General features: G+C 39.6%; 1 protein-coding gene across 8 annotated transcripts in view; it reads right to left on the reverse strand.

Annotated features, from left to right (window-relative positions):
- The window catches only part of KLHL3 (kelch like family member 3), a 278,634-nt gene that overhangs the window by 110,859 nt on the left and 140,710 nt on the right, over positions 1-27,065 (reverse strand). For 2 of the 8 annotated variants that reach the window (XR_006217022.1, XR_006217021.1), the window contains exon 1: positions 6,212-6,249. The exons of 4 other annotated variants lie outside the window; for them this stretch is intronic. Coding sequence is in view for 1 of the 4 variants with exons in the window: in XM_007077840.3 (XP_007077902.1) it covers positions 6,212-6,267 (56 nt within the window). In the remaining 3 variants the exon portion in view is untranslated. Of the gene's footprint in view, positions 1-442; positions 890-6,211; positions 6,271-27,065 lie in introns of those variants that run through there. 2 more of the 8 variants (XM_007077840.3, XM_042984602.1) reach the window with 2 other exon arrangements.

Genomic DNA, 27,065 nt, shown 5'->3' on the forward strand with positions numbered 1-27,065 from the left:
CTAGCTCACCATGCAGCCTTTGGTAATTGTGGCCTCCCCCATGATCCTCCTTCAGGAATCAAGAATGTGGTAACAGGTCTTCAGGAACATCCAGAGCACTCTTCACTGAAAATTAATAAAGTGCCTTTCTGACTGTTGTACTTTCGGTTCTCATGAGTTCATCAGCATGACTGTGCTTCTCCAAGTGTGGGCAGCAGTGGGACAGTGACAGAATAGGGTTTCTCTACCTACAGGACTCTGAGCAAACTACAGAGATAGCGTGTATCCCAATCCTGAAGTTCAAGGTCAAAATGACCAAATTCAAGTTTCTACTTTTGGGTTAACAGAGGACCTGTCACTTGAAGATGGCTGGGCAGCAGGATTCAGGACTAGATGGTACAGTCCTGTCATCAAGAAACACCACCCACACACAGGCTACCACAAAGCCCCATATTCTTCATACCTTTTCAGTGGTGCCACCTGAGTTCACGGCATTAGGCTGAGCCCTTGCAACGGCCCACATGCACACATGGAAGATGTTCATCAGTAAGCTATAGCTCCTGGCTAAGAGTTAATAACAGCATTTACCGAAAGCTGATAGTACGTTAAAGCACTTTGCCTCCATGATCTCATTTTATCTTCAGAACCTCCCTATTATCCCCAGAAGCACTGAGATAAAACTCGTCTGGAAGTCCCAGGTAACTACTGAATGGAGAATTGACACTCAAACCCAGGTCTATCTGATCTGATCTGGCCTATGTTTTTAATAGCAATGTTCAATGACTTGGGACAATGTCCACAGCCTACTGGGCCAAGGGAGCTCAATCCTTCTGTCTCACTCCTTGAGGCTCTTCACTGTACAGCCAAACCAGGCCAAATGAAAAAGACTGAACCCTCTAGGACCTGTGACATTGCACTACCTTACTCCGCTGACTGTGGGGAAACTTCAGCGTATATTACAGTTGATATTATTATTAACTGTAGTGACTTCACATAAGTCCATTGTGATTGGTCAAAGCTGGGGAGCAGCTCTGCCATTCCTATGATGTGCTCCTTGGTCAACAAGCTCAAGAACAAGTATGTTGCTAATCACAGTCCTAAGAGCCCAGTTCACAGTTTTCTTCATAACCTGGAGTGGGGGAGGGGCAGGGGAATCTTTTAAGTGGGCTGTGAAAAAATGTAAAACACAAGAGAAGCACTTGTGTTCAGATAGACAGAATGACACAAGGAGAGAGGGAGGCTAAAAGAAAACACAACCCTTGTTATGTGGCATTTCGAGAGCCAAGCTTCTATTTGGGTTGAACAGAAGAGCAGAGCTCTTCCAAGTGTATAGTCTTGATAAAAGCTTCAACAGACTTTGCTAAGTTAAAAAGAAAAGTCCAGGAAAGTTGTGCTGGAAGTTTGAAAATCCTTATAAATGATTTTAAAAAGTTACAGAATTTCCAGCTTAAGAACAACTGAACTTATTTAATAGGAAAAAAACTAAGAATAAAGCATGTTCAAGTTATTTTTTATTATGGTTTATTAATATTCTTTTCAGGCTAACCTAGTTTTAGGGTTCATCCAGCAATTGAAGAGAATTAGGTCACTTCTACAATGGCAAATTTCATCAAATAAAGCACTTGCTTTAGAAAACTAACCCCAAAAATGTTCCTGTCTACATGTGTCTGAACATTCTAAAACCTAACAAGCAAAGTCCTGAAAACCCAAATCTGGGTATGGGGAAATCAAGTGGCTTCAGTGACTTTGTTTTTTACAGTTAAAAACCTTACTTCACCAACAAATATTTCCAAAATGGAAAATTTGGTTTCAATTATCATGGTTGAAATGCACATCTGCTTCAGGCAGCAGTGATGCCCAAAATTTTCTACAAGTTTCTATCCATGACTACTAGTAGTGGGAGAGGACTCAAGGAATGCTGTGGGAAGAGAGAAAAGACAAGGGTATTCAATACTTGCCTCTTCTCTGGGGGGGGGGGGGGTCTTGCTAGTATCTTACCTGGCAATGCCAGTCTCAGCATTTAAAGAATTATCAGCTAAGTCATGTCTTCTCAAAAAATATGATCTGTTCGTGGATCAAGGGTGAAAAAAATCTCTTCTGGTTCTGAAGTTCCCTGAGAAGGAGCAGGCTCTCTTTCATAAGGATGAGCCGTTCTCCTGTGAACTGCTCCCACAAATTCATGGCAGAGTGCTGGGTGCATGGTGCCCCTCTCAAGCAGGTACACACCAGTGCTTCTGATGAAGAAAACCACAATTTTAGGAAAAATGGACAACTAGTTTCCCCTTTGTATTATGCCTCTTCCGAAAGTTGTTCTCTGCAAATCTTGCAGATATATCAGACACTGAGCCTGGAAAAAAAAATTTTTTGAAGATTTTATTTTTAAGTAATCTCTACATCCAACGTAGGGCTCGAACTCACAACCCTGAGATCAAGAATTACATGCTTTATCAACTGAGCCAGCCAGACATCCCTGGAAAAAATTTTTTTAAACTGTAGCAATATACATAACATGAAATTGTCCATTTTAACCACTTTTAAGGATACAGTCAGTGACATTAAATACATTCATGTTGTTGTGCAACCATCACCAACACATACGTTTCCAGAGTATAATAAGGCTGATCGGCCCACAAGACTGATTTCCAGAACTGAAATAAAATCCTAAGAGCAAGAGCAACTGCCATTTTCAATGTCTATCTGCTCTACAAGCACACATACCCATACATACACACAATTTATCACTGTAGTAGTTGAAAGCCAGAGACCCTTTCCCTTCATAAAACAGAATGCAGAGTCATCTTCCTGTGACTGATCAAGAAACAGTGGTTCTTCACAAAGGGAGATGGGAATCTCAGCATCAGCAGGTCCCTTAGGGAGCTGGAGAGCTTGGGGGATACAGCAAAGGTGTGTGCAAACTCATATGTTCTTCTTGAGATTTTGACTGAACACAAGTGTATCTGGTTCATAGTTCCAAACCACTAAAGGCATCCAGATGCCACAGGAAGTCTATAAAAAGGAGGATTAAGGTAGGTGTTGGTGAAAACTAGCAGAGGAAATGCCAAGCCCCGTGTGGTATCTCACTATGAGGAGATGGATGGTTCAGGTAGAAGCAAGAGAAGGATCCTGATAAGCTCTCCCCAGTTTTCTCATGGGAAAAGTCCCACATAGGCTGCTTTAGATGATAAACATAGAAAGTCCTCAAAACAAGCTTTGGTTAGTATCCCAGCACGAGTCATGGGGTACACCAGGGCAATAGATGAACACCAAAGATAAAACAACGACTATTTACCTAGTACCTAGTCTGTGCCACACACATTTTACTAGATGCTTTATATATATATTACCTCATTTGATCCTCACAAAAACTCTATGAGGTACAGATACTGTTATTACTCCCTTTATACCAAAAAGAAAAATTGTCTATGACTAAATGTGACACACTCAAGGTCACACAGTTCATAAAGGAGATTCACTGCAAGGCCTGTGTTACTCTAAATCCCAGGCTTTCAATTAATAGCCTTTTAAGGGAGAAGTTATTTTCATACCCTCATGGCAAAGAAGGAAAATTGTTCAGTAGAAATCTCTTGGCTGAAAAAATCTTAATGCTTAAAAACAGCCAATTAAGCTTCAGCAGGTTAAGTGCGGAACAAGCACACATTCAGGATTCCTCCAGTTGCTGGAGGTTTGACATGTGATCCTAGGCTAGTCACTCAGCTTCTCCAACCCTGGTTTTCCCAGGGAACTTGTAAAACCAGGCTACTTCCCCTGTTCTCGGCCTACAAAAGCATTCCATAGGGTCAATGACCCGTGCTGAGATAATAAGGCCGATAGCCAAAGATGAACCTATTGGCCAAAGGTTTCAATCTCTTCTCTCACCAAGTTTCCTCTTAGTTATCACTGCTTCCCACAAAAGTTATCAGTTCATCACCAAACAATTAGGCAGCACCTACTATGCATGCAGCCACACAGCGATGAGTGAGGAGTGTTCAGAGTGGCACCATCCTTACCCCCTGAAGACATGTCTCTGAGTCCGGGGGCTTGTAAGACACATGAAACAAAAGCACAAAAAGATCTGGTGGGTGGGCCTATTATTCTGTATCCAACTATGGACACAAACCTGAGGTACTGGAATTCAGAAGAACATCACCTGGGACTAGAAAAGCTGAGGTTTCCAACACAAAATAGGAATTTAAAACAGCCTTGTTAGAGGGATAACTTTAGGAAAAGAAGATGGGAAAAGGCATTCCAGGCAAAAGGAACACCAGGAGCTAAGGATGTGGGGCTGGATGGAGCAGTATACAGGATGTATGGTCACAAAACAGACCAAAAGATTGCTTGGTGGGGGTATGGGTAAGCAGAGCAAATGCAGACTGAGCCAGATTTCAGGGGACTTGAATGCCTGACATGGTGAGCTGGACGTGAAGTGGAAACAAACAGTAGTGAGCTGGGTGACATGGTGAACCTTGGAAGCTGCTCAATTTGTATTTCTTGACTACTCTCTGCCTCCAGTAGGGGAAAGACAAAAGAACATGTGCAAAAAGCAGGTGTTATAAAGCCCAGGACATCAGCCTTCCCAGCAGAGAGGCACCAGAGCATCGAAGAACAAGAGATCTCCTAGAGGGCAAAGACTCATTACATTTCTGAAAACAGAAGATGCCCAAAAATGCTCAGGAAGCAGTACCCTGATCAGCTACTGCTAGTCTCACAAGGACCCTTCAGCCCCCACACACCACCAGTCAAGCAAATGAGCCTGATCCAGAACCTGTAAACCACGCCCCTGCCCTTCTACTAACTATCACACCAACAGAAGGTGAGGACACTACCCACCTCTGCTCCCAGCCTAGGAAACAGGCCTCCGGATGCTCTGTTGCCCAGCAGGCCACAAAGAGTCCAACACTAAGCCCCTGTTGCAAAAACCGCTGAGGGAGAAGCTGCATCAGCAGCACACTCAGACTAAAAAGTCCCAGACTCTTCCTGCGGGAGTCACATGGAGAAATGCAGTCCCTGGGGCCTCTTCAGACAGGAAGACACCCAACAATCATGCCAATTTTAACAGGGTCTAGAGATGTTTAATGGCATCATTCTGCCCCATGAGATGCACCAGTGGAGACAATACATGCAAAAGAAAGTGTTTATTGAGGTACAAACCAGTGCTGAGTTAGATGAACCTGTTACCATTCAACCAGCCAGTTATCATCTGCATCAAACCTGCAACTCAAAGCAGCACTCCCCCCACCCCCGCAATGGTGCACTGCCACACCTCACCCCTCCCTGCCTAATGCTCCATGCTGTCTCCTCATCTCAGGAAAAATGGCAAGCCTTGTTCTCTACCAGCCGCAGACCCACAGAACCAAAAAGCTGACACAACAGGAGGAGACGTTTTAGCACAGAAGAATGACCCACCCCCGCACTGCATAGAGTACCTCTGAAATAAAAGAATCAGATCCTCAGATAATAGTTTAAAATGCATATATGCACGTGCCTGCCAGAAAATAAACTCTCACTAGTTACATCCAGCCCAACAGAGGTACTTAAATTCCCTTCTGTTTATTCCTATTTCATAAGGAACCCCTGATGGACAGAGCAAGAGTTCCTCTAAAGCACATACCTTCCAGTATCATTCAAAAACTTTTCAATGAAAATGAACATCAGTTCAGACCAAGTATCATCTGAAGGGTTTCTCTCCTTCTTATTTGAACTTGTGTGTGCATATAGGCACACACGCGCACACATACACACACACACACACACACACACCTTTTTAGAATAGACAGGAGCGTGGTATGCTAGCTAAAGATTTGAGCACTTCAGTGTGAAAATGTAAGCACCCCATGCCAGGCCAGCCCGCTGTGACATCAGAAACCCCCCACCAAAGAAAAACCACCCCTGGAAAGTAGTCAAGAAAGGGAAACGCCTCCTTGAAAGAGCCTGAGAAAGACAATCCTGATTCAGCCCATGCTGAAACTATACCCGAACACCACCAGGAAGTCCCTTCTTTCAGGGTGCTCCACTGCCCAGCAAACCCAGACCTGCCTTTGCGGAAGCCAGATCTCTGGAAAAGGGGGCTTCCCTGCTCTGACTCTGCTGTCTGCCCGGATCCATCGGCAGGGAGGTCTTCCGACCCAGCCTAGCCAATGCAGATACAAAAGCTAGTAGCTGCACCACAAGCATACGTGTATACACACACACACACACACACACACACACACACACACATTTAATACATACGTACCTTTCACCCTCCATTGTGCGAGGCCCAGCGGGGGTGGTAGCCGCTGAACTGTGCATGCACCCGGAGATCGTAGCTCTGTTCTCGGTTCTCCCAGCCAACCAACAGGAGATCTGATCAGCAACAGTGATTCAGCATGGCTGCAAATGAAGCCTCCTCCCTCTCGATCCTCCTTCCTCTGACTTACTCCCAGCAGCTTCTACCGCAGAAGCGGCAGCAGCAGAAAATGTCTTACCCAGAGCTCCCTGCAGCCCTTTCAGCTGCTAAACGCAGCAACCCATTTGCTCCCCCTCCCCCGCAGGCTCGCTGCTGCTCCTCCGTCTCCTAGGAACAGCGCAGCTCCAGCGGCCCAAGTGCGGTGCCACCTTTCCAGCTGCCTCCACATCTGCCTAGGCATCCCCAGCTCTGGAGACTAGCTCACCCCGGGGGCTCCCATCTCCTGTGCCTACGCTGCAAAGGTTCAGGCAGTTCCTCACCAGCCCAAGAAACACTGGCCCCCGCCCTCCAACCCCACCCCTGCCCCCATAGGCTACAAGTCCGTCAGCCCGGCCGGATTGCTGGAATGAGGAGGCCCCTCTGTGGCTTGCAGTGGAGTATATCCACCTGGGGAAATCAGCTTATAGGTCACAGCTCACGTTCTGATTCCTCCTCACAAAATCTACAGTAGCTCTGACAGTCGGACAGATGGAGAGAAATTAGGGGGGAAAGAGTCTGATAGCTCTGAGAATGTGGAGAGAAATTTTATAAAGGGAACAGTAGACATAGGTGAAATGGAAACCAACCCTATTTTGCCTCCAGGGGCCAAAGATGACTGCAGTGAAGCCATCAAAATGAACACTGCACATGTTGATTTCCCTACAGGGTACTGAATGACCACAAATTTCATTGCACAACATTGAAGTATCTGCCCAAAGCACTGAAATTTAAATGAAACTGTGGCTCCAACTAGTCAGTCTCACTGAACCCCCATCTCCAGCCAAAGATCGCCTGTACCCTGTAATCTCCAGCTGCTGAGCTTCAATTTAGACTTTCTTAACTCTAAAACATCATCTTGGGAAGGCAGAAGGGCAGTCTGTGTCTCCTAGCCACAGCCAAGAGGCTTAATGGAAATTGAGGCAAACTGCCACTACTGATTGGTTAGCCACAGAAATGGGTTCAGAAGCTTCCTTAATGCCTCAGAAAAATCATACTTGAGCATCTCTATTCTAAAGCATACATGAGCATCTCTATTGGCAAACCATCCAGGTCAAACCTAGGCTTTTCAGGATCTATGCTACCACTAGCTAGCTGAGCGACTTTCAGCCAAGTCTTCTTCCCACTTTGAACCTCAGATCCTCCTCCTCTATAACACAGGATCAGTCCAGGGTCCCTTTCAGCTCTAAAATCACACGATTCAAAAAATGCCTTAAATGTTCCATTTTGTTTGTTCATCTGTAAGACTGTTTAAGAAGAAATTTTTACTAGACTCTTAATATTTTGTAGAGGTCTTCAGGGAGGATAACATAATGTATGTGAAAGCAGGAGAGATGACTGTTTATTCTATGACTGTTAAAATTTCGACCTGTTGAATTTCTTCATTGCTACAAAGCCTTGAAACAGTGGAACAGGGGAAGGGGAAGCACATTGAGGTAACAGAAACTAGAAGTAACTTTTACAGACCCTGAATGGAAACTGGTAAGGTGTTATTCTCAAAGATTATCTCCCACTGACACCTCAGTGTCCTCTTAGATGAGGCCACTACCCCAACTCACTCTTTCTCAAACGAGATGCAGTCTGGGTTATTTTATTTACATCCTACAGCCCTAGATCACCACTTTTTCCTTTCACAATAACACCCCTCATATCTTTCTCCCTCTGTCCCTTCCTCCTCTAATCAGCCTTGTGGCTCGGCTCCAGATATTTCCTCTCGAGGTGAATCACAGGGACCAGGAGAAGCTGAACACCACAAACAAGGAAACTGAATCCCAGAATCCGTGCCAGAGTGCAGACATCCACCAGGAAGACAACTGGGTGATTCATAAAAGGAGCATAAGAATAAGATAAGTCTTTCTTTTACACCTTTATACCCTTATTGACCATTTTCCCATACAGGAAAGGGGGGAAACGTCACATCTAATAAACCAGAGAGAAAAGAAAAAGGTCAGAAAAGGAAATACTTACAGCTGAGTATATACAGATTTCATTCCACAGTCAATATAAAAATTTTACAGCACTTCCTTCACAACCTACTTTTGCTGTGCTAACCAATGTCACTACAATGTATGTGCTGAAACCATATTATTGCTACCTGCACACTTTATTAACCATTCACTGTATCCACAGAGGTACAGAGAACATTCAGAGAAGGTCATCTAACAAAATCAGGAACAGAGCTGAGTCAAGAATCAAGGTCTCCAGATTCCTGGCACAAAGTTCCCACCCTAACCTTCTCTAATTTCAGAGCTACATTTTACATTTTCTACTTTATTATCCAAATGTTCTTTGGGCCACAGTCTGAAACTATTTGCTTTAGGCTAATTTTCCTGACTGAACTTCAGATTAAGAGATGCTATTGGATTCTTGCAGCAGAGGAAAATCAGATGGAACCAAATTGGTGTCTGCCTGGTGGGGAAGAGGTCCCATCCTTGAACTGCACAGCAACAGTATCTTAGGCCCACCTTCCCACACCCAAGGCTTCTCCACAGCTCGCCAATTGTAGCTAGTGGCCCCAACTCTCCATCCAAAGCAATCTGCCCAGCCATCCACACCAAATTTGTACAGAATTCTTCAGCTTTATGTGGCTCAGGAAGAAACCATGTTAGGAAAAGAAACTGTTTTTATTTAACTGCTTTTGGTCTAGAAAGTTCTTTTCTCCACACTCCATCTCTCCACAGGGAGCCAGTACAGCATAGCTTATCTGGAAACAGTAAAATCAACCATTCTTTCCAAGTATCTTTTTTCTTTTTTTCACTTTTATCTTCCTTCTCTAGGCATTCAGTTCCTCACATCTGCAGACACCATAACACAGTACAGTGGTCTGCCACCTGTGTGTCAGAACCATTGGCCTAGCTGGTTAAAACTGTACGAATCAGGTGGTCAAAAGGCACAATGAAACTTTTTAGGGTTATGGAAATGTTCTGTATCTTGACTGTGGTAATACTGAGATGATTGTATACAACTACTACATTACATCAAACTAAACACTTAAAATGGGTGCATTTTATTTTATGTAAGTTATACCTAAATAAATCTGGGAAAAAAACAAAAACACTACAGTGCCAGACACGACCCCACACCTACAGAATTGGGGTCCAAGAAGCAGGAATTTCAATGAACTTCATAGGAGATTCTAATGCATAGCTAAATGTAAAGACCACTAAGAACAAAAGAAAAGAGCTCAAACCATCAGAATGAGAAAGACCAGGATCCAAGCGTACTTAGCAGAAACATGACCCTTGGCAAATTACTTTATGTCTCAATTTTCTCATCTGCAAAAAGGAGATAATAATAGTACCTACTTCCTAGGACTGTGAGATTTCAATATAAAAGTCTATAAAGCACTTAGCATACAACCCTGCCTGCAATAAGCACCAGTAAACTTTAGATATTTTCATTGCCTATGCCAATGTTATCAAACTACAGTCTTCGGTTCTGAGGTCAAGAAGAAAGTCTGCCAAACTACCTTGTGCCAGAAGCACAGACCCAGGCCTCCCCTGGAGCCACTTCCACATCTCCCATGATCCTGCTACCAACTGGCCACCAAGGACTAAGCAAAATCAGAGCTAAATTAAGGCCCACCCACACCTGTATCACCAGAATTTCCCCTTAGATTCTGGACCACCTGAGGGGTAGATTTCCCCTAGAGGTGCTCTGACTGCCCCCGGAAATCAGGTAGAAACTGAAAAGGAACTTGAAGCCCACAAAATCAGGTAGAAACTGAAAAGGAACTTGAAGCCCACCTTATCCCAAGTAATACCTGGCCTCCCTCAGGATTCTTCCCCTGAGGGTGAAAGAACCCACCCATGTGCTGGGTGGTTTCAAGAATTTCATAACACATGGCACTTGTGTCACACTTTAAAGCTTACAATGTGCTTCATGTCCCTCATCTCCTTTAACTTAAGGTAACATTCCCTGGAAATTAACAGGTGCTTCCATCCCTGGCCATTTACTCTGGACGAGACTCTATACTCAAGGCTTTACAGGTAACTTTCTCATATAATCATCATAACAAACCTGTGAGAATGGACTATTATCCCTGTATTAAATGTGAGATGTACACAAACACAACAGATTTTTGTAGACTGACTTCGTACCCTACAACTTTACTGAATGTATTTATTAATGCAAACAGGTTCTTGATGGAGATCTTTGTAGAGTTTTCTACATATAATACCATGTCATACCATGCAAATTGTGACAAGTTTTACCTTTTCCTTTCCAATTTAGATCCTTTTTATTTCTTTTCCTTGCCTAATTGCTCTGGCTAGGAGTTCCAATACTATGTTGAATATAACTGGTGAAAGTGGACATCCTTGTCTTGTTCCTGACCTTAGAGTAAAAGATTTCAGCTGTTCACCATTGAGTATGATGTTGACTGTGGTTTTGTCATATATGGCCTTTATCATGTTGAGGTACATTTCTTCTATATATAATTTGTGGAGAGTTTTTGTTATAAATGGATGATGAATTCTGGCAAATTTTTTTTTGCTTCTACTGAGATAATCATATAATTTTTATCCTTCATTTTGTTGATGTGGTATATCACAGTGACTGATTTGCAGATGCTGAACGATTCTTGCAACCCTGGAATAAATCCCACTTGATCACAATGTATGATCCTTTTAATCTACTGTTGACTAATTCAGTTTGCTAATATTTTGTTAAGAATTTTTGTATCTATGTTAATCAGGGATATTGGCCTGTAATATTCTTGTGGCATCCTTGTCTGGTTTTAGTATTAGGATAATTGTGCCCTCATAAAGTGAGTTTGGAAGAGTTCCTTCCTCTGTTATAACTAATAAACAAATTTAGTAAAGTTGCAAAATAGAAAATCAATACACAAAAATCTACTGCATTCTATATACTAATAATGAACTATCAGAAAGAGAAATAAAAACACTATCCCATTTACAACTGCATCCAAAAAGAAATACTTAGGGAGAAATTAAACCAAGGAGGTGAAAGGTCTGTGTACTGAAAACTGTAAGACATGAACAAAAGCAATTTAAAAAGATACAACCAAAAGGAAAGATATGCCATGCTCAGTTAGAATATCATTAAAATGTCCATACTACCTGAAGCAACCTACAGATTCAGTGTAACCCCTATGAAAATTCCAATGGCATTTTTCAAAGATATAGAACAAATACTCCTAAATCTTGCATGGAAGTACAAAATACCCCCAAATAGGCCAAGTAATCTTGAGAAAGAAGAACAAAACTGGACGCATCATGCTCCTTGATTTCAAGCTACATTACAAAGCTATAGTAATCGAAATAATATGGTATTACCACAAAAGCAGACACATAGACCAACAGAACAGAGAACCTAGAAATAAACCCATATATAAATGATCGATTAATTTCTGACAAAGAGTCAAGAATACAAAGTGGGGAAGGGCACCTGGGTGGCTCACTTGGTTAAGCATCCGACTTCAGCTCAGGTCATGATCTTGTGGTTTGTGAGTTCGAGCCCTGCATTGGGCTCTGTGCCGACAGCTCAAAGCTTAAAGCCTGCTTCAGAATTTGTTGACTCCCTCTTTCTCTGCCCCTCCCCTGCTCACGCTCTATCTCTGTCTCTCAAAAAAATAAATGTTAAAAAGAAAAAATACACAGTGGGGAAAGGACAGTCCCTTTAGTAAATGAGGTTGGGAAAATTGGAAAGCCACACACGAAAGAGTAAAACTAAACCAGTACCTGACACCATACACAAAAAATCAACGCAAAACTGATTAAAAACTTGAATGTAAGACCTGAAACCATAAAATTCCTAGAAGAAAACATCAGCAGTAAGCTCTTTGACAAAGGTCTTGGCAATGACTTTTTTAAATCTGACACCAAAAGCAAAAATAAATGAGATCACATCGTACTAAAACTCTTGTTCACAGCAAACAGTCAACAAAATAAAAAGGCAACCTACTGAATGGGAGAAAATATTTTCAAGTCATATCTCTGATAAGGGGCTAATATCCAAAATATATGAAGAACTCATATAACTCAACTGCATAAAAACAATCCAATTTAAAAATGGGCAGAGGATCTGAATAGACATCTTTCTAAGGAAGGCATACAGATGGCCAACAGGTACATGAAAAGATGCTCAACATCACTCATCATCAGGGAAATGCAAAGCAAAACCTCATACCTGTTAGAATGGCTAGTATCAAAAAGACAAAAAATAACAAGTGTGGAGAAAAGGGAGCCAGAGTCCACTGTTGGTGGGAATGTAAATTGTACAGCCACAATGGAAAACAGTATGGATGTTCCTCAAAAAATCGACAATGAAACTACATTTGATCCAGCAAATTCCACTTCTGAAGAAAATGAAAACACTAACTCAAAAAGATATCTATATATCTGCACACCCACGTTCACTATAACATTTTTCACAATAGACAAGGCATGGAAACAACCGTAAGGTTGTATGTATGTATGTGTATACACACACACGTACAGTGGAGTATTATTCAACCATAAAAAAGAAATCTTACCATTTGTGACAACATGGGTGGACCCCATTGGCATTACAAGTGAAATGAGTTGGAAAGAGAAAGAAAGATACCGCATGATCTCTCTCAGAATCTAAAAAAACAAAACAAAACAAGCAAGCTCATAGAGAAGAGACTAGTCATCATCAGAGGCAGGGGTGAGGGGAGAGAGAAATGGGTGAAGGGGGTCTATAGGCAAAAAGAAGTTATTTTCAAAAGTAATCAAATAAACATGAGTTCCACCAGAACATACATCATACATGTGAGGAAACTAAGGTTCTGAGAGTTAAATGGCTTGACCACAGCCTCAAAGGTTTGAACCCAGGTGTGCCTGACTCCAAAGACCAGTATTAACTACTGTGCATGGCAGGCATTTTCTCCCTCTTACTACTTCCATTTCAGAGATAAGCCAACTGAGGCTGAGAGAAAGAAAGCAACTGGCTCAAGATCACCCAGTTGACTAGGGGACCAAGTGGGACATGGAACCAGGTCCTCATAAGCCTGGCTTAACACCTCTTCCACCTCACCTATCAACGGGAGAACAACAGCAAATGAACTCCTTAAAGATATTAACACAGGCTGGTATCTAATGCTTCCAAACACTTACTACTATAAAATCCTTTACTATAGACTCCTCTGGTCCCTTGGCTTACCAATCAGACCTAGCCAAAGACTGCTCTTGGGGACAGCTGGGAGCACACCGCTGGACCCCATCTGAGTCAAAGAAAAACCAGACCAACTATACCAGCAAGCAGGGGGCTTCACACCACTGTTAGTACTTTGTGAACACTCAAATTCAGGACCTTTGTAAAAATTCCTTCCTCTCTGGAATCAGCAGCTGGTGCCCTCTGCTGGCAAATATGTACATCTCTTCATAATAAAAGCTAGACCTAATCACTTACACCAATGACCTAAATAGAGGGAGGCAATCTGCTTCCTTCACAGAATATTCTGTTCAAAAATGAGTATTAATTCCTACTTACAACTTTTTCATAGGTAGTTTTAATTTTAAATTGACTGCACTGGTTCTCTACCTGCAGAACTCTATCTCCTGTCTCACCTCCTTGGTTCTTTCCTTTCTGGGTACAATGAAAACTGTTTTTGTTTTGTTTTGTTTTGTTTTACATGAAAATGTAAAATACAGATAAGGCATAGCACCAAAATCAAGAATACGTGATGTGTACGTGAATGAGGTCAGGTCTGCACATCTAGCAGGTACAGAGAATTGAGAGAGACACAATGCTTGAACATAATGTAAAACCCATGAGCAAGAATGTTCAAACATTCTGGTCACTCACCACAGCTGCATTCTTACAACGCAGTCTCACGGACTATTTCAGTCTGTCTATGCCATGGGCTGTACCAGGGAGCTACAACATAAATCCTACATGAATAAAATGCCAAAGAGCTTACAAGCAGGTTGGGGAAATTACACATGGAAACATATAAACAATGGTAAAACAACAACAACAACAACATACAACAACAACAAGAGATTCAAGAGAAGTGCAGAAAGGGACTGGGAACTCAGTGTAGGAGGACACAACTTTCAATTTGGGGGAGGAGGGAGCAGGGCCAAAGGAAGAGAAATAAAGGTGCACACTGGGTAAGTAATTTTGTGGAGGTTTAAAAAGGATATTTGTAATTGTAAATAGTTGCAACTAGGTAATTACAATTTCTCGTGACTTCACTTAAAATTGAACAACAACAATTTAAAAGGTTCATTTAATCCTGCTACTTTAATATACTTACATATTATATACTACATTAAATAATACGTTACTACATATTTTTGTAATTTTTTATTGTGGTGGAATATACATATAACTTACCATTTTAACTGTTTTTAAGTGTACAATTCAGTGGCATTAAGTACATTCACAATGTTGTGCAACCATCACCTCTATTCATCTCCAGAACTTTTTCATCATTCCCACAGAAACTCCACTAAACAGTTAACTCTCTATTCTCTCTCCTCCCCCAAGGCCCTGGTAATCTCTATTCTTACTTTCTGTTTCTATGAACTAGTCTATTCTAAACACCTCATATAAGTGCAATCATACAGTTGTCCTTTTGTATCTGGCTTATTTCATTTAGCATAATGCTTTCAAGGTTCACCCATGTTGTAGCATGTGTCAGAATTTCATTTTTTTATGACTGAATAATATTCCATTGTATGTATACACCACATTTTGTTCATCCATTCACCTACTGATGGACAACAGGTTTCTAACACTTCACCCTTTAACAGAGCACAATCCAGTAAACATTTCCCTGGTCACTCTCCACAACCACATTCTTACAATGCAGTCTCATGGACTATTTCAGTCTGTCTATGCAATGGGCTGTACCAGGGAGCTACAACATAAATCCTACATGAATAGAATGCCAAAAAGCTTACAAGCTGGTTGGAGAAATTATACACATGAAAACATATAACTAACGGCAAACAACAACAACAACAACACAGAGCACAATTTAGTAAACATTTCCCCAATGTTTAACATTTATAGTTTTAATCTCTTTTTATAGACAATGTTATAATAACTGCACAAAGCCTGTTTCTCCTTTCACTGAATTGTTTTCTTAGGTTAAACTCCTAGTATTGGAGTCCTAGAGCCAAAGGATATGATTAATTTCATAGTTCTTACTAAGTACATCCATATTTGCCCTCCTTATTCATCAACTTTCCCAGCCTATGGAGAAGTTACTGTCTGCAATTTCAGTTGTAAAAGTACAAAACTGTGATTAAAATCATTTGGAAGGTAACAAACAAATAGTTCTACCAATTGAAAATAAAAGATTTCAAGCTCACAGCTTTATGGATCCAGAGATTTGAGGGCAACTGGCTGTGACTCTGAAGTCAGAAAGCAGAAATTGAGAAGACAGAGATCTGTCAAATGGGCATTTTTGCCATAATCTCCCTTCTGTGACCCAAGTCTCATCTTCTCTTTATCAAATTCTTCTCATTAAAAGATCAGGACAGGATAACTTCCTTCCCAAGGGAGTAATACAAAGTCATAAAATCAGACCAGCTTGCTATACATTTCATTGCAGAGACTTTACAAGCAAACAAAATGTGATCCTTCTAACATACTGACATAACTACATCTGTTAGGGGATGTTGCTGCTTCTAATAGTTATATTTCTTTTCTCCCTAAGGAATCATTTACGGTGCCTATGTCAACAATTTCCTTCACTTAGATCATTTTAAAGACCGATATAAGTCGATCCTTTTTATAAACTTGCTTACAAAGGATGTACATGATGGCAGTGAGTCTTCCCATGCTCAAAACTGCCAGAAGCCTCTCAAAACTGCTCGAAGATGCAATAAATGAAAAGACCTAGAGCTTTTAAAGAAATTAACAAAGTAAAAACTTCCCAGAAGAGCTCTCCATTCAACATAGGGCTGGCTGACCTATGCGACAGGTTTTTTGAAAACTCCACCTTCTACGCACAACATGATGTTTTCCACTTAAATTGATCACACACACACACACACACACACACACACACACACACACACACACACATCACCTGTGTCTGGTGTTCCCAAGACCAACACAACACTGAGAGACTAGCTACAAGAAATCACAGAACTCAGCACTAAGTGTACTCACAGCTAAAGTTTAATAGTCACATAGTTAAGGATACACAGTCCAATCATAAGGAAAAAAGACACAGGTAGTCTAGAGGAATCCATGTACAAAACCTCTCTTTGCTCTCTCCCTACCATGAGGGGTCACAGAGAATACGCTTCTGTGTAATGTTGCTGCCAAGGACTCAAGGTTTTATAGGCACTCACTATCTAGCACTTATCAAAATTCCAGACTCCCAGAAGGAAAGGTGTTTAGCATAGATCACATTGCAAGTGAACCTAGACAGTCTAGACACAGTGGACCACCCTTCCCAGTTAGGAACATTCCCTCAATCGAAGTGCCCTGACAAGGGTCAATCTTGCAAGGAGGCCCTCTACAGAGAGCACAGCACCAATTAAAGATTCATTTCAGCCAAGTATAATCAATCTCTCTCATATATACACACATATATATGTATATACACACACACACATATATATTACACATACACATGTAGAATTAAAGAGATTGTGGGTTTTTTCACCTTAGGCCAAGTTGCTCTCGTTGCTTTGCTCATTAACCCTCACTGAAAGCAACTATACCAAAGGAATAGGAATTCTGTTCTAACAGATGGAAAGCCAGAGAGACTACTAAAAATCAAGGCAGATAATTACACTCCTTTGTTCAAACTCTGAAATGGTGCACCATTCATGTGGCAAAAGCCAAAATCCTTACAACAGCTTCCAAGTCCCAACATGGTCTGGCCACTCTCTGACCTGATCAGTCACTCCTTTGCTCCTCTTCCCCCACCATCACCAACTTGCTCGTCCTCAAAAAGGTCAGGCACAATATTACCCCAGAGCTTCTGCTTTCCTAATCCTCTACCTGTAATGCTCTTCCCCTATATATCTGCACTACTCACTTCCCCATTTCCTTGAAGTGTTTCCTCAATTGTCACTTTCTCTGAGAGACCTACCTATACCACCCTATTTTTTTTTTCAATATAAGAAATTTATTGTCAAATTGGTTTCCATACAACACCCAGTGCTCATCCCAAAAGGTGCCCTCCTCAATACCCATCACCCACCCTCCCCTCCCTCCCACCCCCCATCAACCCTCAGTTTGTTCTCAGTTTTTAACAGTCTCCTATGCTTTGGCTCTCTCCCACTCTAACCTCTTTTTTTTTTTTTTTCTTCCCCTCCCCCATGGGTTTCTGTTAAGTTTCTCAGGATTCACATAAGAGTGAAACCATATGGTATCTGTCTTTCTCTGTATGGCTTATTTCACTTAGCATCACACTCTCCAGTTCCATCCACGTTGCTACAAAAGGCCATATTTCATTCTTTCTCATTGCCACGTAGTATTCCATTGTGTATATAAACCACAATTTCTTTATCCATTCATCAGTTGATGGACATTTAGGCTCTTTCCATAATTTGGCTATTGTTGAGAGTGCTGCTATAAACATTGGGGTACAAGTGCCCCTATGCATCAGTACTCCTGTATCCCTTGGGTAAATTCCTAGCAGTGCTATTGCTGGGTCATAGGGTAGGTCTATTTTTAATTTTCTGAGGAACCTCCACACTGCTTTCCAGAGCGGATGCACCAATTTGCATTCCCACCAACAGTGCAAGAGGGTTCCCGTTTCTCCACGTCCTCTCCAGCATCTATAGTCTCTTGATTTGTTCATTTTGGCCACTCTGACTGGCGTGAGGTGATATCTGAGTGTGGTTTTGATTTGTATTTCCCTGATGAGGAGCGATGTTGAGCATCTTTTCATGTGCCTGTTGGCCATCCGGATGTCTTCTTTAGAGAAGTGTCTATACCACCCTATTTTAAAATGCACCATTTTCACAAACATCCTGCCTTACAGCACTCCCTATTCCTTAAGTTAATTTTTCTATACCATTCACTCATCATCTTCTAACATACCATGCAATTTATTGTATTTCATTGTCTGTCTCTCTCCACTAAAATATAAACCCTACTGAGGGCAGGGATTTTTGTCTCTTGTTCACTGCTGTATTTTCAGCTAAATCATAGGCAGAAGAGTCATAACTTTAACCTAACACAGTAGGAAATAAGGACACTAAATTTCAAACAATGTGAGAAAACTCATGACAGGAAAGGAAAGTAACTTAGTGCAAATAGCTAGGTCTTCTCCAAGTTTGATGGTGCCTGGAAGATCAAGTCATTAGAAAAGGTGGAAGGGATTTAAAATTTTTCACTAACAAAAGAAAACACAGGTGTTAATAAAAGGAATTATTTACAAGGCTGTGGACACAGGAATATCAACAATGTCTGGGAACGATCTTGGGGTTAGCAACAGCAAGTCTGAAGTGACTATAGGAGGGAGGGGTTACCAAGAGCCAGAACCTAGAGCTGTGAGAGAGCTATTGGAATAGAGCTGTGGCCAATAAAAATCTGTCTGCTGAATACAAATGTGTATTTGGGGAGCAGGAGGAACATATATGTGGACCTCACCTCTCTCTCACTCTTAAGATCTCCTGCTGGTTTCTCCCAGTGCCTAAACTCAAGAAGCCAAAGAAGAGAGTATGCATCAACAGTGCAAGAGGGTTACCATTTCTCCACATCCTCTCCAGCATCTATAGTCTCCTGATTTGTTCATTTTAGCCACTCCGACTGGTGTGAGGTAATATCTCAGTGTGGTTTTGATTTGTAGTTCCCTGATGAGGAGTGACATTGAGTATCTTTTCATGGCCTGCTGGCCATCTGGAGGTCTTCTTTAGAGAAGTGTCTATTCATGTTTTCTGCCCATTTCTTCACTGGATTGTTTTTTGGGTGTGGAGTTTGGTTCTTTATAGATTTTGGATACTAGCCCTTTGATACGTCATTTGCAAATATCTTTTCCCATTCCGTCGGTTGCCTTTTAGTTTTGTTGATTGTTTCCTTTGCAGTGCAGAAGAAGCACTTTAACTTCATGAGGTCCCAATAGTTCATTTTTGCTTTTAATTCCCTTGCCTTTGGAGATGATGTGTCAAGTATAGGGGCACTTGTACGCCAATGTTTATAGCAGCACTTTCAACAACAGCCGAAGTATGGAAAGAGCCTAAATGTCCATCAACTGATGAATGGATAAAGAAACTGAGGTTTATATATACGATGGAATACTGCTTGGCAATGAGAAAGAATGAAATATGGCCTTTTGTAGCAACATGGATGGAAGTGGAGAGTGTTATGCTAAGTGAAATAAGTCATACAGAGAAAGACAGATACCATATGTTTTCACTCTTATGTGGATCCTGAGAAACTTAACAGAAGACCACGGGGGAGGGGAAGCAAAAAAAAAGTTAGGGAGGGAGGGAGCCAAACCATAAGAGACCCTTAAAAACTGAGAAGAAACTGAGGGTTGATGGAGGGTGGGAGGGAGGGGAAAGTGTGTGATGGGCATTGAGGAGGGCACCCGTTGGGATGAGCACTGGGTGTTGTATGGAAACCAATTTGACAATAAGTTTCAAATTAAAAAAAAAAAAAAAAAGCGTATGCAGTTCTTTAAGAATCAAGTTCCCAAGAACACCTTAAGAGAAAGATGGAGAGTGGGCCTGGAGAGGCAAAGAGTAATGGTTAGCATAGTAACCATTTTGTAAAGCTATAAGCTATGTGCAAAAGACACAATACATTAAAGTGCTTACCAGCATCTTCACCTATGTTCCAAACCTTCCTTCTAAATCTCTTCTTCCCATTCCCAGGGGCATCACCATCCTCCAAGTTACACAGTAATTCTCATTAAACTATTCCTTCCTTCCTTGTTCCCTACATATCCAGTCATATGACAATTATACTTTCACAGCTTCCTACAAATCCCCTCAGTTAATTTCCAGCACTACCCCCCTTGTTCATGATCTCTTTTCTTACCTGATTAACATCAGTTGTCTTAACAACCTTGTCACCCAAAATATCATTGAAATGCCAACTATTTTACTCAGTGCTAGGGAGTTAATCTGTCTAAATTGCACTCACTACCACTATTATTGCTCAGTAACCTCTAGTGACTTCCACTGCCTGCCAGATAAGGTCCAAACTCCCTAGCACTGAGTAAAAGACCTGAGTAATGTGGTTTCAACTTCTTCCAATTTATTTTCCACAAATCTCCTTTACCCTTAGTACAAATTAGCCACGTGTATCTGAAGTTTAGTGGGAACAGCATGAACATCGAAATCAGACTTGGACTCAACCCCAACTCAACCTTTTTGCCAGGTGAGTGGCCTTGGAAAAGTTACTGAATCTTTCTGAGGTGAACTTCAGCCACCAATCTGTGAAGGAGAGGATTAGTGAATGGATCCAGTCAGAACATTTGTAAATGTAATTAGTACAGTGCTTAGCACACAGGCTCCAGGTCACTGCCTATTTGTCCCTTTACCTGCAATTACCTCTTTCTTCCCAATCGTCTCCATTTGGCCAATTTTTAATTGGCCAGTGCTCTATCCTCCACAATGCTGTTCTTGATCTTTCTTCCTAACTGGAAGTCACTTCTCCTCAACATTAACATAATTTATACCTTCCTTATAATAACAAATACTTAAACACTTACAGGTAGCTATCATGGTTCATCTCTCTCCTACTGGAGTTAAAACAGCAGAGGTTTAGGGGGCTCCCATATTCAAGCTCACCCAACAAGTGAAGGGCAAAGCCTGGGTTAAAAACAGTATTTTTAATCACAGTATTAAGAATGATCTACAGACTATATATGCCTATGTCACTACTCTTTTTGAGACAGTTAGTTACTCATTCACCTCATTAACCGTGCAAATATCGTGTGGTTGGGGGTTAAATAAAGGTACACCTTTTGCTAGGCAGTCGTAACTGTTATCAGAGGTCATAATGTTAACATTACTATGTGCCAGACAAGATAGTTTAAGTCCTTGAAATGGATTTTTTCACTCAATCTGTTCAACAACCCTGTGAGACAGGTATCAGGTAAAAGTCTCTCCTTTTTGAAGACAAGGAAACTGAGGTTCAGGCCAAATTGTTCAAGGTCACAAAACTAGAAAGTGACATCTTCAGACATCTTGTCTATTTGATGCAAAAAAAAAAAAAAAGTCCTTAAGGACTATGAAATATTAAATCAGATGCTTACTCTGAGGCCAATTATATTTGCAACATAAGCATCAGAAAACAAAAAATGCACCTTTCATATGGTATCCAAATAAGTAATCAGGGAAAGAGTGAAGCTTTAATAAAATCCAAGAATGTATACTAAATAACAATGGAACTAACTCCTATTTGTATGGTGTAAACAACCTAAACGGTGCATGATGCTGAAAAGGAAAGGATCCACCATTTCAAAAGAAATTGAATTCCAATCAGAATGGAAGTTATTTGAAGACAGAAATCATGTGTGTCTCACTGCTGTGTATCTCCAGAGCCTAGATGTCTTTTGCACAAAGGTAATCAATACCTGATAAAACTGATGGTAAACACTGGAAAATACACATGTCATTTAAATGGTAAAAGTTCACATCAGAGAATTTTAGAGCAGATGGATGTCACAAAACTCTTTCGGGTGGTTTTCGGAGGGGTGGGTGGTGTTTGTTTCAAGCAAACCGAAATGATAAAAGAATCAAAGGAGACTAAGAAAATCTGCCTAGGTAGAAAAGGAAGCACAGATAAGAATGCCTAGCAAGGTATCTTCTTGAATCTTTTTGTTCTTTGAATATTCAACTCATCCAGCTCCAAGTGCAAGTAAAAAAGGAGCTATAAAAGTAAATACATGAGACTCAAGCGCCCTTTCTACCCTTCCTACTTTGGGATTTCTATTTTAAGAGCAGTTTTCAAATATCTCCTTTTTATGATAAACGTTTTATCTAGTAGCATTTAAATTCTCATTTAGGGAAAATGTGAAGTTCACCCAAAAGCAAGTTCCAAAGTCAAAGGCTAATTTTCTGAAACCAGTTAGTTGTAGGTCTTTGAAATGAGCAATAAATTCTATTTCCCAACAAATTCCACACGTTATATTTAGTAAAAGACTAAATTTAAGCATCAAGAACATTCACAATGTGCTAAAGTCAAATTCAATTTGAGGCTAATAATTCATGCCCATTTATTTCTCAAATACTGCCTCCCCCCAAATTATACAAATATTAACTCCATTTTAAAAATCAAATTTAGAGAACATATAACTTTTCAATTATGGCAAATTCAGTTTCTTTTCTATAAGAAACTTTTCTTATAGAAAAGAAACTGAATTAAAAAGAAACTGAATTACTGTAGAAGTTATTTCTAACAAAATTCTATTTTAAAATCAACTAATAAGTCAAAATATTGGAAAGGTATTTACAAGATGAAAATGCAAGAATGGTAAGGATGCTGCTAACTTTAGCTTAATAAAAGGGGTCTTCAAAATATGAATTATACTCCTTATGGAAAGATTCATTAATATGCACTGATTATCATTTCCCACTTAATATTTCAACCGTTTTGGTTTTCTAACATTGAATACTTATAAGTTCTGCCTCCCTTAAGCTGATTTTGCTACCAATACTTCACAAAAACCATCAATCATAAAATAATGCAAAATAATTTCAAAAAATAGATGATGTGCTTTTAAGGTCTTTGTGGTCTAGTAATGGCAAGAAAAAATGTAAACAGCCCAATACATCATGATCTGCATTTTGGTCTAAGCTGTGGAATGTCCTTGACCAACTCAACCTAAATGACAAAACTAGTGCAAATGTCTCTCATGTTTAACATTGTGGGTCAGTGAAATGACCCACAAAAAGAAGTCCCCACTACTGCTTATATGTCTGACTAAAATGCTCACACTCTATCATAATTGTTTAAATTCCCACCACCCAAACTAAACCGTGGGTATCATGTTGTGAGCAAGGGCTCATCCTTACTTTTTAGCTAAGTCATGTCCAATAAATTGTTTAATGAATTATAGGAACTCATCCAAAGATTCCTCTTCAAAGCTGTTACTGAATAATTACCAAACAAGACTAAAAACTAAGAGTATGAAGTTGGAAAGGATCTAAGCAATTAGTCTCCACATCACAGGAAAAAGAAGTCCAAAGAAAATAAATTGACTTACCAAGGTTAAATAGTAAAAGAAAATAAGTGGACTTACCAAGGTTAAATAGTAAGATCTGAATTCACATTTCAACTGGAAATTGAGATTTTGGGCATTGCCCACCACTGATCCAGAGTAAATCTCTCCCAGTATACCACTTCCCATCTGTTCTTTTCTATTCTTTCTCAGTTTCTTGAGGAAGTACTTAGCAAATCACTTAAAATTCAACTTTTATAAAAGCGATTTCTGCAGTGAAAAATCTCTATTCACACCCAACTAAAATATGATGCTACACATTTTAGGTAGAATGAACTAGTAAAGAACAATAAACTGCCTATTTATTGCTATAAAATCCCAGACCTTAACGTACAGTCCCTTCAGAATATAAGGGCACTAAGGCTTTTTTTTTTTTAATGGAGATAAATTATGTATTATTTAATCAACTTTCTCACAAAAAAACTGAAACACAAAGTTGGGCGGAAAGTTGACAGAAGTAAAATTGAAAATGTTAGGACTGTAAATATCCAAAAAATCCTTTTAAGGCTCTAGCAGATTTCTTAGAGAACTATCTGGATACCAGTATAACCAACAGCTTCAACCAGGCTCCCAAACTTGTTTTTTCTGCTTTTAAACGTTTAAATGGCAACACAAGGCTTGCAAAAAGTTTTAAATTATGAGAAGAAAAACTGGAAACATGCCAATCAATAAATTATGGTGTGTTTTTTTTACTACAGCACACCATAGAGTCATATAAGATACGTGTAGAAATATGGAAGACCATCTTTGATGTTAAAATTCAGATATATGCATATGTAACTATTCATCTTGCTATGCAAGCTATGCAAAGAAAAGATCTAGAAGTAGACTGTTAACACAGGTTATCTCGGCGTTAGGAGAAAATGGGAGGAGCAATTTTTCTCCCTTTACAATATGCTTTTTAAAAATAAGGGAAAAGATGCCTATTTCTTGTTCCCAATAGCTACATGATCTTAAGCAAATTACTTAAATTAGGTAAGCCCATAGCTAATACATAACACAGAGATATAACAGGATATCATCAAAGAATTATTCTAAGGACTGAAATAAATCATGCACATAAAATACTTAACACAAGACACATAGCAAACATAATCAGTGGTACCTTTCTTATTTCTTCAGACAGTAATGAAATGTCCTAAGTAATATATATAGCCATCATATGGAAAAACTGGTAAACATTTCTGCAGTAAAAACTAATGGAGAAAACAAAAAGGGAAGACAGCAATATAATGGTCCTCATAGGTCATTAGCTATTATATCACGTATAATCTAGCTTTGAAAATTTTCAAATGTTTTCACTAAATTACCCTAACGCTTTAAAAAAGCCACAAGGGAAGATGTACCTTTCTGTATGTATACTAAGAATTAACAAATACTTAAGACACCACAAAACTGGTACATTCTCAGTCTAGCACGTTTAACTGTGAGGTAACCATCTCATCAATTAAGTACACATTTGATCAGCAAGAACATATCTGCAAGGATAAAAATCACTGCATTGTTCATAACAGCAAGAGAAGAATCATTTAAGTTCCACCTCCCTTAAGCTGATTTTGCTGCTCTTGCTAACAGCAAGAGAAGAAACCTCATTCCATCAAAAGAAGGAATATTTTAAGTTGTAAAAAGCCATACTATGGAACATTTACAGTTGACCCTATACAGCTGACCTGAGGAGCATACAAAAAAGAGCTAGCTGAATATACATCTATGAGTGATTATCCTTGAGGACTGGCTCATATTAGTAAAATACTCTTCATTTAGTTTGATTTATAACCAGTTATTTGTTTAACCCTAATAAATTTATTTTTAAAATACACCAGCCCCAAGAGTCAATAAAACCTCATATTTTCTATTTCCTACTAATATTGCTATTTTCTGTAACTTGAATTACAATCCAAGTGTTATGCAACATAACAATTTTTTAAGTAACAAATTGTAGAAAGCAGGTTTCTTAGGTTTCACCTTTTAAGGGACTTTCTATTGAAAAAAACCTTACTGTATTTTCACTTTTAAGAGAAAGCATAAAACAAAGGCACATCAAAGTAATCTGCAATGAGACATTAAGAAAAAAGCATTGCCCTACTCTGGTTTAGGGGCAATCTTTGTTGCCCTATTTCAGATGCAAACAAAATCAGGCCTTCTTAAACAGAACAGAGTATTTCCCAGTGAACAAAACCTTACACTCAGTAAGTTGATCAAAATGGGAGAGACTAACCCAAATGTTATCTTTCTGGGTAAAATCCATATACCGACTAGATGCAATTCTGATCAAATCAATCCAACATCCAAAAGCCCACTTTCAGTCAGCAAAGACACAGGCACACAAAATTTAACATAAAATGCAAATTCTCAGATTGGAGAAAAGCAAACACTTAAAAAGTAAAGAAGCCTATCAAATAACTGACACTGTCACTTCTGGTTGAGGAAAATAATGATAAATACTAAATTTTCAAGTATCCTCAATCCTTTAGCCTTGCTTAAAAACAAAAATTTATCGTGAAGCAGATTTAAATAAGAAATCTATGTTCAAAATCGCTAAATTATAGGAGGAAACAATCAGTTTATCATTCTACAATTATCCCTATGAACATTAACCAGCTGCAAGCTTAAAATTTAAAGTTACTAACAATCTTTAAATACCTTTGAAAACATTCAATTAATGATTACAACTGAATTTATACTAAAAATACTGTAAATGTAAAAGTTCTTCACAAGAGGGAGAGAAAAAGTAAGTTCATTTTGTGTAATCTTTCAAATTAGACTCAAGCATGGCGCAAAAAAAACTATTCAGTACGGACTAGATTCTGTACCACCTTTTCCCATGAATTTTTTCTTAAATTTTAATGTTCAGATAGCTCTCATAGGTGAAAGGACTTAATACAACTCATTACCCCCAAAAAAGAAAAAAAAAAAAAAAACATCAAAAACGCTTGCATAAAAGTTGACAAGAGGAATTCCATAAAAACTAAATACCACTATGCTTTTGCCTTCACTAAATAACCAGTCCAGATTACAGGAATCTGTAAATACATGACAAGGGATCTGTAAAGGTAAAGACATGACAAAGAATTACTAATATACCAAAACAGCACCTTGAAGTAAGTGTCTAATTAACAGGTAATTCTTTTATATAATTCATTTTACTTTTTAGAAATCACTATGTAGGGAAGGCAAAATGATAACCTTATTAGACTTTGGAAACCCTCCAAAAGTTGGAGTGTTCCAAATGACCCAGAAGAAATATATCTTTCCACTAAAGCTGAATAAAAGGCAAATAATTATAATGAAAACTTTAAGCATATCATTTTCTGTATCTTAGACGCACCCAAAAATCAAGACTCAACTACCAAATGAAAAAGCCCATGTGTAGTGTTTCACTAAGAGTGAAAAATGAATTTAAGGAAACCATAGAACCATTGAAGAGCAAAAGATCTGACGATATTTATTCAATATGCAAAAACATCTATCCCATTTGTCACAGAGGTATACTTAAATATTTGTAGCAAGCATCAGCAACTACTGAGC

The sequence above is a fragment of the Panthera tigris genome, chromosome A1 (genome assembly GCF_018350195.1).
Source record: "Panthera tigris isolate Pti1 chromosome A1, P.tigris_Pti1_mat1.1, whole genome shotgun sequence".
NCBI classification, from domain to species: domain Eukaryota; kingdom Metazoa; phylum Chordata; class Mammalia; order Carnivora; family Felidae; genus Panthera; species Panthera tigris.